This window comes from Rhipicephalus sanguineus, chromosome 1 (assembly GCF_013339695.2).
Source record: "Rhipicephalus sanguineus isolate Rsan-2018 chromosome 1, BIME_Rsan_1.4, whole genome shotgun sequence".
Lineage (NCBI taxonomy): Eukaryota > Metazoa > Arthropoda > Arachnida > Ixodida > Ixodidae > Rhipicephalus > Rhipicephalus sanguineus.
In genome coordinates this window covers 196,726,795-196,740,897 of record NC_051176.1, presented here as the reverse complement: position 1 = coordinate 196,740,897, position 14,103 = coordinate 196,726,795, and the positions used below count along the sequence as shown (strand labels likewise).

Here is a 14,103-nt window from a genome sequence, read left to right as displayed (position 1 = left end):
TTTTACAACTAACAAAAACATGCTGTTTTTTTAGGCTGTGTGCCGAAAATTTAATGTACTTGTCCTACAGGTTTTTTTGTCTCATGTGCTTATATTACAGGTTGTAGGATGTACGCGGCCACTTAGGTCACAGCAGCTAGGACGTGCTTCAGTTCGGATGCCTTTTGGAGCCTTCTGTGGTGCGCACCAGCACCGGCTGCGGCTGCACCACTGCTGTCCCCATTGCGGCCTTTTCTGCACCCAAGTGAGTTACACTCTACACGTTGCCTTCAGTTTCTGAGGAGTGAAAAATCTTATCAGGACTTACAAATCATAGTGCAACGGGAACCTTGTGGATGAACTTGTTCTTTTATTGGAAATGCTTTATCGTTGTTTGGTTAAAGCAAGTAATTGCACACCATTTTCTACTGTGGCACAGCCTATTCACACCTTTCAAGCGCAATATACTGGTTGTTTTGTGCCCGTGCAGAAATTTTGTTTGCTTGTGAATTTCTCCCTGTTAAAGGTTCTCGCTGTCGGAGAATAATTTATTGTGATGGTGCTTTGCTTCTTTAAAGGTTCTGTATTTATTTAATGTTGACTAGCACAATATTCACAGAGTGCCTACAAGAGATACTACCGTATAAACGCGTGTAAGGGCCGCATTTTTTTTTCAAGAAATGAGGGCCAATTTTGAGGGTGCGGCCCATACGCGCGACATTTTTTTCTTTTAAGTAAAAACGCACCAGTTAGCGAACAAAGAGCGTTTATTGCAGTATACGACCTTTCTTGCGACATACGTGCTCAATCGTCGTCACTCAGCGAGTCCTCAGACTTGGAGTCCGAGATGAGATGGTGTGCTGCGAAGCGCCGTCACTCCACAAGCAGTCATCTTCCGTGCCATCCAAGCTGTTAGATATCCCGGCGACTTTAAAACTTCGGGACACAATGTCCGTCGACACCGAGCTCCACGCAGATAGGATCCACCCAAGTACAGTCGCCAAGGCTAGTCCCTTCACACGCAGCATGTCCGTTGTGAGTGCAAGGTCATCATTCCGCACTTCAGTCACATAGCGGAGCAAGTCTTCTTCCAAATCGGTTTAGAAGAGCGATGAATTGGGCTAGTTGGTGGTCGTTCATGGTTTCCTTGTTGTGCTGCAGATCGGGAAACTTGCACTGCTCTCCTCGGAAAGCGCGCTTAGTGCTGTTGGTGTTTCGCAAGGCTTCTTTTTGAGCACACCAACGTCAACGTCCAATTTTCTGCCGGCGGCACGTTTCCCATGCTCGAGAGCATACTCGATCACCTTCAACTTATAGCCAGCAGTGTAGCTATTCAGGTACTTGCCCATCTTGCCAAAACGTGAACGCCGTGTAGAAAACAAGCTAGCACGAACGTCATCGAACAGTTCAGAAAACTACAGCAAATGGCTGGCTGAACTGCACAAACCGAACAACGCGAACGCCATGCCAAAGTTGGTGATGCTAATGCCGATATGGATAGCGCCGATAGCGCGTTGGTATAGAGATGTGAGAAGCTAAAGATAAAATCCTGCTTTAACCTTTAGTTGGCGAGTCTACGAATACTAATAAAAGAGTTAAAATTTTTAGCCCACTTCACGAACATCTTAACACGAATAAAATTGAAAATATATATATACATACTCTGGTGACGATGATGATGGTTGCGTTTCCTTGCGCCATCTATCGACTACGCCTAGAAGCTTACGCGCGCGCGCATTTTGAATACATATTGGTTGAGGACAGTGTGGGTGCGGCCCTTACGCGGATTTTTTTTTTTTAGAATATGCACTTCAAAAAAATGGGGTGCGGCCCTTACACGGGTGCGGCCCTTACACGCGTTTATACGGTAATCTCTTCAAGACTCCATCTTCCCCTGACCTTCTGTCTTTTTTAGAGTATCCACAAGTGTCATGTACTCATCAGTACGTATCATAACAGCATAGCCATTTGTTAGTGTTTGTGGTGTGTTTTCACATAAGAAAAGTGCACTATGCAATTATTACTTATTATTTTCTTTTTAATGTCATATGTCATATGCTGAAGGCTTTCTGGACATTCTTAGATGGCACTGCTTTTGTTATGCTTGTCTAGCCAAAGTTTTAGCATAAACCAAGGCTGACCATCATAGTAGTGCATGCAGATCTATTGTGAATGTTTCTGTTGAGCACTTCTTACAAAAATAGTCATCTTGGAGTTGTTACCCACCAGAACCCTGAGCAGGAAGGTATTTAGGGAAGACAAAAACTGTCAGACTTCTAAAGCACTCTTATCCGCTTTAGCCAAATTTTGAATTGGATACATTTGCCAGCCACGTTCTTGGGTATTCATGTGTGCTAGAACTAATAATGGGTGTGTTAGTTCTGGCACAGATACTACCCAAGAAGTAAATACTACACAAGAAAGTGGTCTGGAAAATTGCACCATAGTAGTTCAAGGGCAAGAGCATGGCATGCAAAGTATGAAGACATGGCTTCATCTCCCACCTGCGGCTACTTGCATTTTCACTCGTTTTCATTTTCTTTCTTTATCATTTCATTATTTGAATTCAGTTAGCCCTTTATATCCCTTGGCCAATCCAGTTGCGCAAGTAAATATTTTTTTGTGTATATGCAGTTACAATGCATACAAAAGTAGGAATAAACCGTAAACCTGGAAGTTCTCGAAGAAAACAAGTGTCCACATATGTGGACGCTGGAAACACCAGCTACACTGAGTCCATCATCCTTCTTCTTTATTGTACATGGGAACTTTGCCTGTGAACGACTCTGTTTCAATGCATTAATCATCATCACTACTTACTGTAGTCAACACCTTCATCATCAGTTCAGTGCATTCATTATTAATATCATCATCATCATCATCATCATCATCATCATCAATGTGAACGACTCTGTTTCAATGCATTAATCATCATCACTACTTACTGTAGTCAACACCTTCATCATCAGTTCAGTGCATTCATTATTAATATCATCATCATCATCATCATCATCAACGTTCATGTGGTCGCTTGCTAATGGCTCTGATTCAACACTTTCATCATCATCGTTCATTATTGCCATCATCAACACGTTAATCCTCATGTTCAACGCTTTCATCATCGCCATCATTATCACCATTCAAGGCCCATTTGATTGCCCACAGCTCTACTTCGTGTTCGTCGTCATCTTCATCGTCGTTCGTCATCACCAATGCGTTCATGGTTACGTTCAAACTGAATGCTTTCATGATCAGCAGCAGCATTGTTCAAGAGGCCTTTGCTTGTTGATTGCTCTGCTTCAATGCGCTAATTATCGGTGCTCTCCAAATCAGAACATTCGCTTCCGCTAGTCAGCTAAAAAATTATGCCATGAATGTCTTCATCACTTACTCCACATCCCGAATAAAGCAAATAAATTCTAAATAACTTTTAAAAGGCGTATTTAGCTATATTACAGATAATGTTTTGTGCAGAGCCACACGGCAACGAAGCGGGTCCTGCTACAAGGCAGCGTTCTATCAGCTTCTTGCACGAACTCAGTATGCCTGGCGTCCACAAACGTGGACACCGCAGCAACAACTCAAATTGCAAAGCTTTGGTCGCTCACTGTGCAACAAAAGTCACACAAAAACAAGATAAACCCTTTTTATTCTCGAATAAAGCCGAATAATTTAAAAACTCTTATGAATTTAGAGCAAACTTATCAAAAAAATGTAGACATACACCTCTACAGGCAACTTAAGAAGAACGCCATTGTTGTGTGTGACCTTACCGTTGTTTGTTCACAGAAGTTGACACATATAGATGATTTTATGAAATACTGAAGTACAGTAGGCTCTAAGTAAACTGAAATCTTTTGAGCGAAATCGCTGCTTAAATGGAACAAGTGCTTCTGACAAGATTGGTTTCGTACTTGTATTCTGCACTCTTGTTATCTCTCAGTAAATGGAGCTCCTGTTAACCCTTTGTGGGTTTGCCTATATTTTTGACACAATCATATAAAAACCAGCTGTGGTATTTTCATATATGCTACAAAGAAATAGTATAAAACAAATTTCATCAAAATCAAGCCGGTAGTTTGCTGAAAAAAAGACTCATGAGAGTGCTTTCAAAAAGCGGGAAAACACTGTCCCACTGTCTCATGAAGGCACCATCTCGAGATTGCATCAACGGGTATTTTGTTAGAAACGGCCGAAGCAAGTGGCACAGCATATCACTTCTCAAGTTGTGATAAGGAAAGTTGTGTGGATGTCATTTTGAGCAGTAGAGCACCACATGCACCTGCACCACTTATGAGCCGTCATAGCGCCGTGGTCTTTTCCTGTAAAGCTTACTTCACCGCATGCAACCATTTTTTTGTCCATTTGCCTGTCCTTGCTTTTGCTGTCGAAATTTTCAAGTCTGGCTGTTGTCCCTGAATATGTGCTTATTTTTCAAGAGATATATGATATCAAGAAAAATATTTCCACACACGAATATCTGCAATTACAATGAGGGATGAGCGTGGCAGTTTCACAGGGGATTGTGTTTCGATGCATTTATCGGTCAAGTTATTGCGCAAATTTAGAAAAACACGTGATGGCTGGAAGCTAAAATTGCCTCTCTCAAAAACCAGAAAAAGGGGAAATTATCCGGCATTTAGATTGGTAGGTTCTTTCTATCTGAAAAAGAGGAAAATTCAGAACGTATCATAAAAAATTTGTCGAAATTCAGCCCCATTTTAACACTACTTCCGCCCTTTGCAAGCGTAGTAAAAGAATTTTCCTCGGGATTACGAAGACTTGGGTAAGATATGAGTGACTTAGTGTTACGCTAATTGCAACAGGTGATGTGGGAGAAAATTTTTCGTGCAGACGGAAAAGTGGGATGTATGTGTCCGACTTCTGCACAAAGGGTTAAATGGAACATATTTTCCTGGTTCCTTCAGGTTCAGTTTCATGAAAGTCTACTGTAATGCCAACATCTCAAATCGATTTTTAAGGCAATGCGTTGGCTAGCCTGATCCCACTTCACTGATATCTTTTGTTCGCATATGTGGACGCTGGGATACAAAGGGTGAAAATTATGCAATTTCTAATGTGCTTTCTTTGGTTCTTATTGTTCATTAGCTTCATTATGATTGTTACCATATATGTGTGATATAAGGACTGGATTTTTTGGTTTTTGCCTATAGATTCTAAAAAAAATGTGGGGGATGCTTATAATTTTCTGAAAATGTGAAGGCAAAAGCCTAGCTGGACCTATACCTTTGTGAAATCAAGCTGTGAGCTCGTGCAGCGATGTATACAAGGAACGCGAGCATACTGTGAGCGTGGTGGTGCCATTTGCAGAATGTTCTACGGGCACTGCCTCTGACATTTCCTGCTTCCTTCCCAGCGCCGCGGCTGCCCTTTCCCTCTATGCCCTGTCACACCACCACTGACATTTACCTCCTCCCAGCGCCGCCGCTTGCCTTTCCCTCAACGCCCTCCGGCGCCGCCATTGGCATTTGCTTCCTCGTTTCTCAGCGGCACTAATGCCCTTTTCCTCAACCCGCCACGGTGGTCTAGTTGTTATGGTGCCTGACTGTTGACCCGGCCATGGCAGCCACATTTTCAGTGGAGGCGAAAATGCTTGACGCCTGTGTACTTAGATTTAGGTGCACGTTAAAGAATCCCAGGTGGTCGAAATTTCGAGAGCCCTCCACTACGGCATCCCTCATAATCATGTTGTGGTTTTGGGACGTTAAACCCCAACAGTTATACCCTTTCCCTCAACACCCTCCGGTGCCGCGTCTGACATTTTCCTCCTCCTCCTCCTCTGGCCTTTCCCTCGATGCTCCCAGCGCCACCTCTAACGTTTTCCTCCACCTCCCCAGTGCCACTGCTGCTCTTTCCCTTAACGCCCTCGGCGCCGCTTGTGGGAATCGAGATCGCCCTACCCTCTGGCGCCTCTTTCCCTAGCTAGCGCATGTGTTGCCCCTGCGTGGCTGGGAACCGCCGTTAAACGGCAACATGGCGACCGTGGCTATGACGCCAGGCCTTTTTGTCTGGTGCAAGCCATGTGTCGCCCCTTCCTGGCGTGGAGACAGGCATCTGGGCCCCGCTCGCCACACGGCACGCTAGCACACACCACTGTGCTACGCTTGTCCTCATTGGCCACCAGTGACAGCCCCCTCTCCACATGAGCTCGCTTCTGTCTGGTGCTGGCTCGCCGCGTCACATGCTCTCAGGCCAGCACAATAGGTTCACTTGCTGTTTTGGCAGGTGGTTTCTCGTCTGTGCGCCTGGCTAGCTCAGTCTGTAGAGCATGGGCGCTTGCATGGAAACCGGAGGTAATCGCAGCCCTATGAGCAATAAACGAGAGAGTAACAAAGTGGTCACCCTTTGAAAGATTATACAGCCATCAGTTTTGCGGGTGCAAGAAGCAGGAACTGTCTAAAGGACGAAACAGTAACTAGCCGCCATGTACCCGCTCGTGACCAGATGCGATAGCTGTCGCACCGCTGTTGTAAAGCACACACACGCACGCGCACACACACACACACACACACACACACACACACACACACACACACACACACACACACACACACACACACACACACACACACACACACACACCAAAAAAACGGAGAGACTGGTGCAAGAAAAAAATTCCACGTATTCCCGTAGTGTGGCAGCACATGCCAAGCAAAAGAAATGATTAAAAAAGGCACGCTTTTTAAACATACAAGCGGTGACGTACATGTAAGTCATTGGCAATTTTGGATGTGTTTGGGGGGGATGTACATGTTCGTCATTGACCCGGAAAGGTTGTTAATAGGCAGCAACCCAAATGCACTGCATCACCGTTTGCTGCTCCTTTCTTGTGCACGACCGCTTCAAGTGTGCTTCACGCCACTTGCAGAAACGAAAGGAGCCTTGTCATTGTGGCGTTGAGCCGGCAAAACATGCACCATCTGTGCACGGTGAGGGCTGAAGCGGGCAGGAGAAAAACTTGCACAGAAACCCCCGTGGTAAACGTGTGTTAAACATATCGTATAGCAAGTGCCTTCGCATGGTGTTACCATAGTAGACAATGCATGGCACACAAATAGCTGAAGGTGATCGCTGTCACATGACAGCAGCTGCTGTGTTTCAATGATGCACTGCTTATTTTTGCTCAGTAGTAGATCGCTGTACAAATACACACACGCACGTCGGCAAAAGCTGAACGAGTTGTTCGCACTGCCACCATGTTTCATGCCATTGTTTTGAAGTGCTCCCTGGTATCTTCATCGTGCCCCATTTCGAATTCGTGTTAGAGAGCTGAAATTCTTCATGCACTTTGTGTTTTGTCGTGACTCTTGAGCAACTGTGCCACTCTGCTCTCTTCTTCGGCAGCCATGCTTTGATATACAGTAAGCGCTTGTTTATTCGAACTTGAAGGGGACTATAAAATTGTTCGAATTAAGCAGAGTTCGAATTAGTGGATGGGCGCTAGAATGAACAGACATTGCACCACACTGCATGGGCAGAACCCAAAGAAGCCACCTTTGGACTCGTTAATGCGAGCTAGGCGCTACTACGTGTTTGTGGCAGGTGATTTCATAAATTAAGTTCATGGAGCTCTAACAGCGAACAGAATTAATTGACCAGACAGTGATATGCCAGAAACAAGCACTGACATGCATTCATGTGAGCAGTCAGCCGTAATGTGAAATATATGATGCTATTTATGCTCTAAAGCACGTTTATTTACATGGCAGAGTTAACGCAATCAAAATTAAAAGTAATCGGCCATTTGCATTTGCTTGCGTTTCTTCTGTTGCGACTCCATGAGCATCGTTCGCAGCTTGCCCAGCTCCAGCGCTGCGTCCGAATTCTCATCTGCTGAGAAACGCTGCTGTTTCATTGTTTTGTATGTCTAGTAAATTTGGTTTGGTTTTGCAACACATTGTGATGACATTGGGCCTGCTTCTGCGAGATTTCCGGAGCCCTCCACTACGGCGTCTCTCATAATCATATCGTGGTTTTGGGACGTTAAACCCAAGATATTATTATTATTATTGCTTCTGCGAGGAGCAATGAAAACCAGGGACTCCCAGTTTGAATTAATCGTTGTGGATACTAATGCGTTCGAATTATCAGGAGTTTTCCTCCATCGAAATACACAGGGCTGTGCTGGGGTGAGGGTGTCAGTTCGAATTAATCGAGTTCAAATTTATGAGCTTTTATAAAACTGTACTTACTATTGAGATGCAGTACCATCCTTAAAAACGGAAACCTGTCACTTTATTTTTACACTCTTGAAACACAGGAACCTTGAAACGAAGTTCACATTATAACAAAGCTTACCACTGCATGTATGACCTTATATATTATGACGTCTTGGTTGAGACAATGTTTATTAGACCCAAGGGACTCGGCAGCGAACAGGCAGCCAGAGGCAGAGCGCGCACCCCCGATGATGATGACCCATAGTGATGAGGACGGAGAGACAAACGGATGATGATGATGATTATGATAATGTACAGATGGTGCATAACAAACGCTCGCACTATTGAGATTTTACTTATATATTTAGCACAAAAGCACGCACTCAAGTACATGGCAGGCTCAGTCTGAAATATCATGATTTTTCAGTGGCCTCGATTGTGTAGAAGATGCATTTGTGTCACTTGTGGTAGAACTGCATAATGGGGAAGGTGCTTATTGCCAGAAGTAGGAGGTCTCATATTAATTTGAACTGAAGGCAGTCAGAGTGGCCAGGTGAAGGTCAATATCAGCCTTCTTTCTTGCTTTTGAGTTGATGTGTACTTAATAGGAAGAATATAGCTTTGCTCACATCACGGACCTGCGACAGGTAGTGTTGTTTGCACTTCCTGAAGAGAAGCTTTTTGCACTCGTGCTACCAGGGGGTGCGGCAGTTACTCCGAACTGCATTGAAGCGTGAACCCTTCTACACCCTGCTACATTGCTGAAAATTATGGTAAATCTACGGCCACCTTGCACTAAAAGATATGTGATGGATTTCAGAAATGAACTCTTTGAAAGCCACTTATCGCATGAGTAACAAAATTTGCGTTGCACACGGCAATCTGAGCCAAGACAAGCTGAAATTTTGCTGTGAATGTGATCCATAGTTTGTTTTTATTTACTGTATAGATTAGCAAATCCAGTATTTATTTTTCATAAAAAGTGAGCTTAAGCTGCAATTCTCATCATTTCATGTCCATTCAGAGCTCATAACAGCAGGGGCCTCGTGACTTCTTTTGGAGTGTGACTGTGGAATGAGGCTCTTGTCTCCATCCAAGGCATATTTTCCGTTAGCTCACGTACATCCCAGTTTTATTGCAAAGTTCATTGGCAACATATGTCCATGCATGGAGATATAGCTGGTCGGTTTGATGCCATGGTGTGGGCTGTGGTAGCGTCGGCAGCTTCTGCTCTATATGTGACATCACGCACGCAAGATGAACTGCTGCTCACCATAACTGATGGTAATCGGCCACCATAGATGCCATTATCAATAGTGATCACGCCATTCTGAAAGCACATGGGCAACGTGCCCCAAATCAATGTGGAATTTTTGTTTGCCGTGCAACTGCTTTGGAAGATCCATACCTGCTTTCATTGCAATCATGGATAGTGATAAATCATACACCACGTGGTTAATGTGGATGTTTCATGTGAAACTTTTTTTTTTTTTCAGTCTGTTTTGAAGTAAGGATTGGCAGGAAATGCATGATCTGTTCATGCCTTGATAGATACTTCAACATTTGGAAATGAAAACAAGGATAATTCTTGAGGAGGTCAAGGATTTCAAGCTGTCTAGATATGTTTTCTTGACCATGAAAGGTCCACGTCGTACTGTGATTTGAGAGCCAGTTTTGTGAATTATTTTGGCCTCGCTATGGGCTTGAAGGGTGTATTTACTGGATGCGGTGTTGCTTTGCAGGGCCATTTTGTGATGTGCAGTGAAGGGCATCTCTGGCATAGTCAGTGCCAGCAGAATGGAAATTCGAAGGAAAGCTGCCCCCATTGCGGATGTGGTGGATTTCAGCCGGTGCGCCTTGAAGCTCTTGGCTGCCCCCTTTTCCAGACATCCCAGCAGTGTGCTGCACCAGGGTTAGATTTTTTCTTTTTTGTGTAGCAGGCTTTTGATAAAGAAATTAACTTATAACTGTCAAATGTAAATGCACCCATTGATAATGACAGCAGTAATTCTGTCAAAGGCACATTGCATCCCTATCAGTGTGAAATTCTACTGGAAGATGGAAAGAAAAAAAGAAAAAGTTCTTAAAATGTAAAATGCAAAGTGCAAGACATTGTACAGCCTCTGGCTAAAATACAGATTGAAAGTGTCGCCAAATGTGAAAATGTGAAATCACATACCTGGCAAAGCTTGCATTTTGTAATCACATTTGTGTCCAAGTTATGCTCAAATTGCAAATTTTTAATAGCTTGTTGCTGTGTTTAAGTAACACAATGGCAAAATTGTGTCCTCTATGCCTAATTGTAAGCATGGTTTACTTGAACGACACTTGGAAGACATGCATATGTATCCTGAACTTCAAATGTTTAATTGAAGGTATACTAGGTACTCTGTTTTCATCGCCTAAATTATAACCAGGGTTCATCATTATCATTCATAATTCTCAGCCTGTATGTCCACTGCAGGATGAAGGCCTCTCCCAATGATCTCCAGTTTACCCTATCCTGTACGAGCTGATTCCATTTTATCTCAGCGAACGTCTTAATTTCATTACTTCATCTAACTCTCTGCTTCCTCGACTGCGTTTCTCATTCCTTGGTAACCATTCTGTTGCTCTTACTGTCCACCGGTTGTCTGTCCTACGCATTACGTGTCCAGCCCAGGTCCGTTTCTTTCGCTTGATATCAACTATGATATCTGCTACCCCGGTTTGTTTCCTGACCCACTCTGCCATCTCCGGTCTCTTAATGTTACTCCTGTCATCTTACATTCCGTTTCACGCTGTGTAGTCCTCAACTTTTTCTCTAGTTGCTTTTTGCTTTGTTATCCTTTATGTTTCAGCCCCATATGTTAGAACTGGCAGTGTGCAGTGATTGTATACTCTTCGCTTTAAAGGGCCCCTCACCAGGTCACATAAGAAACTTTAGTTAGACACTGGAAGTTGTGTGCCCAATGAAAGAACATTATGCCACAAGAATTTTTCATATTGGTTCATTACGAGCTGAGAAGACCAATATTTTGAAGCGGCGCAAAGCCATGATGCGAGGAGGTGTTGGAAACCCTTGCCACTTGCCCCAGGTAACCTTCGCTAGCCAAATCCCCTCCCTACCCTTTTCGGCATCGAAGCCGGAGGTTCACATGACACATATGCATGAACACGTCATGCGCACACAAGGTCACGGGCGCATGACGTGCCTGAGCCAGCCCGAGCTCCTGAGCATGCGAGCAGTGTTGTGTCGGTGTTCTCTGTGGTCTACTGCCTGTTTCTGCGGGATGGATCCCTCGGTGTGCGCTCGTTTGGAGAGGCTGGCACGGATCGTAGATCCTTACTGTGACACACTGCATCGCATTGCTAGAACTGCTGTCAGAGACGATGCACCAAAAACACGGCAAGCGTTGTCGGGGGCTGGTGCCTGCATGACGCGGGAACGGCGAGAACACAAACGCATCCAAAACAGAGGCAGATTAGTCTTGCATCTCGCTGCGATTTGAAGTAAAACAAAAAAAAGAAAAAAAGTTCACATTCCGCTTGTGTGTTTTATTATTTCTCTCAACTTTCATTAATCGATTCAAGCAACAGATTACACAAATTACACATGTCGCCTCAAATAATTCTCGCAGTGTCACATGCTACTGTGGGCGACGTCAGAGCACAATGTCTACGTAGGGGAGCCACGTCAAAGCACGGATAACCACGTGGGGTCATTCCTTGTCATAAGTCATCCCCTCCATCTTGGGATGTGCGCCTGCGAGACGAAGGGCAAGCGACGTTCAGCTTGAAATTTCACCTATGAAATTTCACCTAGATGTGATCGTGATTGCACTCATCAGCTCAAAATGCACTCATCAGCTCAAAATGCACTCATCAGCTCAAAGACCTGGTGAGGGGCCCTTTAATGACAGTGGCAGGTTTCTTGACATTATTTTGGGAGTGCCTGCTGAATGCGCTCCAGCCCATTCTGATTCTTCGGTGAATTTCCTTTTCGTGATTAGGCTCTCCTGTTTGTACTTGTCCTAGGTATACATGTTCTTGTATACACACCAATGTAAGGTTACCAATCGTGAACTTTTTCTCTTTCGCCAGGTTATTCAGCATTATCTTTGTCTTCATCATGTTCATTTTTAGGCCTAGTTTAATACTTTCTTGGTTTAATTCCTCAATAATTTTTTTGCTATTCATTGCCATCATTAGTGAAGAGTTCTATGTCATCTGCAAATCGTAGGTTGCCGAGACATTCTCTTAGCTCTGATTCCTGCTTCTTCCCAGTCTATCTGTTTAAATACTTCCTCTAAGCATGCAGTGAACAACTTATTGGGATATTGTATCTCCTTGTCTGACTCCTCTATTTATCATCATTTTATTGCTTTTTTGTGGAGAAGTAAGGTAGCTGTGGATTCTTTGTAGATGTCTGCTAAGGTATTGACATAAGTTTTAGGTACTCCTTGTCGACTCCATAAGTTTTACGTACTCCTTGGTGTGCTTTTAAGACTGCTGGTATCTGTACTGAGTTGAAGGCCTTTTCGTAGTCTATGAAAGCTAAATAAAGGGGTTTGTTATGTTCAGCTGCCTTCACCATTACCTGATCGATCACATGAATGTGATATTGTAAAGTAGCCTTTCCTAAAACCAGCTTGTTCTGTAGGTTGGTTGAAGTCAAGTGTTGCTCTTACCCTGTTTGAAATTACCTTTGTAAATATTTTGTATAACACCGAAAGTGAGCTGATGGCCTTATAATTCTTTAAGTCTTTTATTTCTCCTTTCTTGTGTATTAGCATAATGTTGGCATTTTTCCAGCTCACTGAAACTGTTGTTGTTTTGAGGCTCTGAGTGTAAAGTGTAGCAAGTTTCTTCTAAATAAATTCTCCGTCTTTAATCAGATCGGCTTTTATTCCGTCATCGCCAGTTGCTTTTCCATGTGGCATACCGCATATGGCCTTTCTAACCTCGTCAGCAGGTACATATGGAACTTCCATATCATACTTTCGCTCGAGGGTGGATGACTTACTTGCGAACTATATAGTTCGACGTAGAATTCCTCTGCCACCCGAACTATGCCATTGAAATCGTTGATAATATTTCCCTGCTTGTCCTTTAGTGCGTGCATTTTATTCTTTCCTTAACAGAGTCTCCATTTTGCTGTTCTAATGCTGCTGCCTTTTTTTTTACTGCTGCCTCTATCACTTTGATGTTGTAGGTCCTTATGTCACTGAGTTTCTTCTTGTTGATCAGCTTTGTTAACAAACACTATTTTATATCTTTAGTTAGTCTCCTTCATGTGTTGCCGTTTGTTTATTGAGTCTGTCGTAGATTGGGAGAGCTTGTTTACTCACCTTGGCGCTTTACCTTCAACTTCGATTGCTGCTTCAGAGAACAGCCTAGTTACTGTTACATCCATTCCCTCTATGTCAGTATTATCCCCTTGTCCTAAAGCTGCTTATTTGTTATCGATTGTAATCCTATAATCTTCTGATTTTAAGAAAGGGAAAATTGACAACCACCAGTTTGTAGCGCAAAGCCACAAGGAAATCCATACGGATTTTCCTTTCTTAAAGGGGTCATGAACCACTTTTCCAAGTAACGATCTAATGACCTCAGTATTGGAGTATACTGCCTCTCGAATCGATTGCCGCAAAAATTTCTCGAATCCGTCAAGAATGAGCACAGTTACGAGGGTTTGGCGCACGCTCTCAGTGCTTTCTCTCTTTTCTCGTGCCGACGAGCGCACTGGAAGCTACACAGGAAGGGATGGCACGAGGGAAAGAAGTTACGTCAGTGCGTGTCATGAAACACGATCGCTCTCCCGCTGTGATTCGCATGCGCGAGTGCGGCTACCGTGTAAAGTTAGCAGACTGAGGAGTGCGGCGCCGGCAAGTGGCGGCACCCCGTGGCAAGAAGCGCATCTGATCCGAACGCCGCTCTCGATTTATGTCGACTATCGGCCAAT

General features: G+C 43.8%; 1 protein-coding gene across 1 annotated transcript in view; it reads left to right on the top strand.

Annotated features, from left to right (window-relative positions):
• The window catches only part of LOC119405066 (histone-lysine N-methyltransferase EHMT2), a 116,003-nt gene that overhangs the window by 11,057 nt on the left and 90,843 nt on the right, over nt 1-14,103 (top strand). The window contains exons 5-6 of the mRNA XM_037671831.2: nt 101-244; nt 9,902-10,071. Coding sequence (XP_037527759.1) covers nt 101-244; nt 9,902-10,071 — 314 coding nt within the window. The remainder of the gene's footprint in view (nt 1-100; nt 245-9,901; nt 10,072-14,103) is intronic.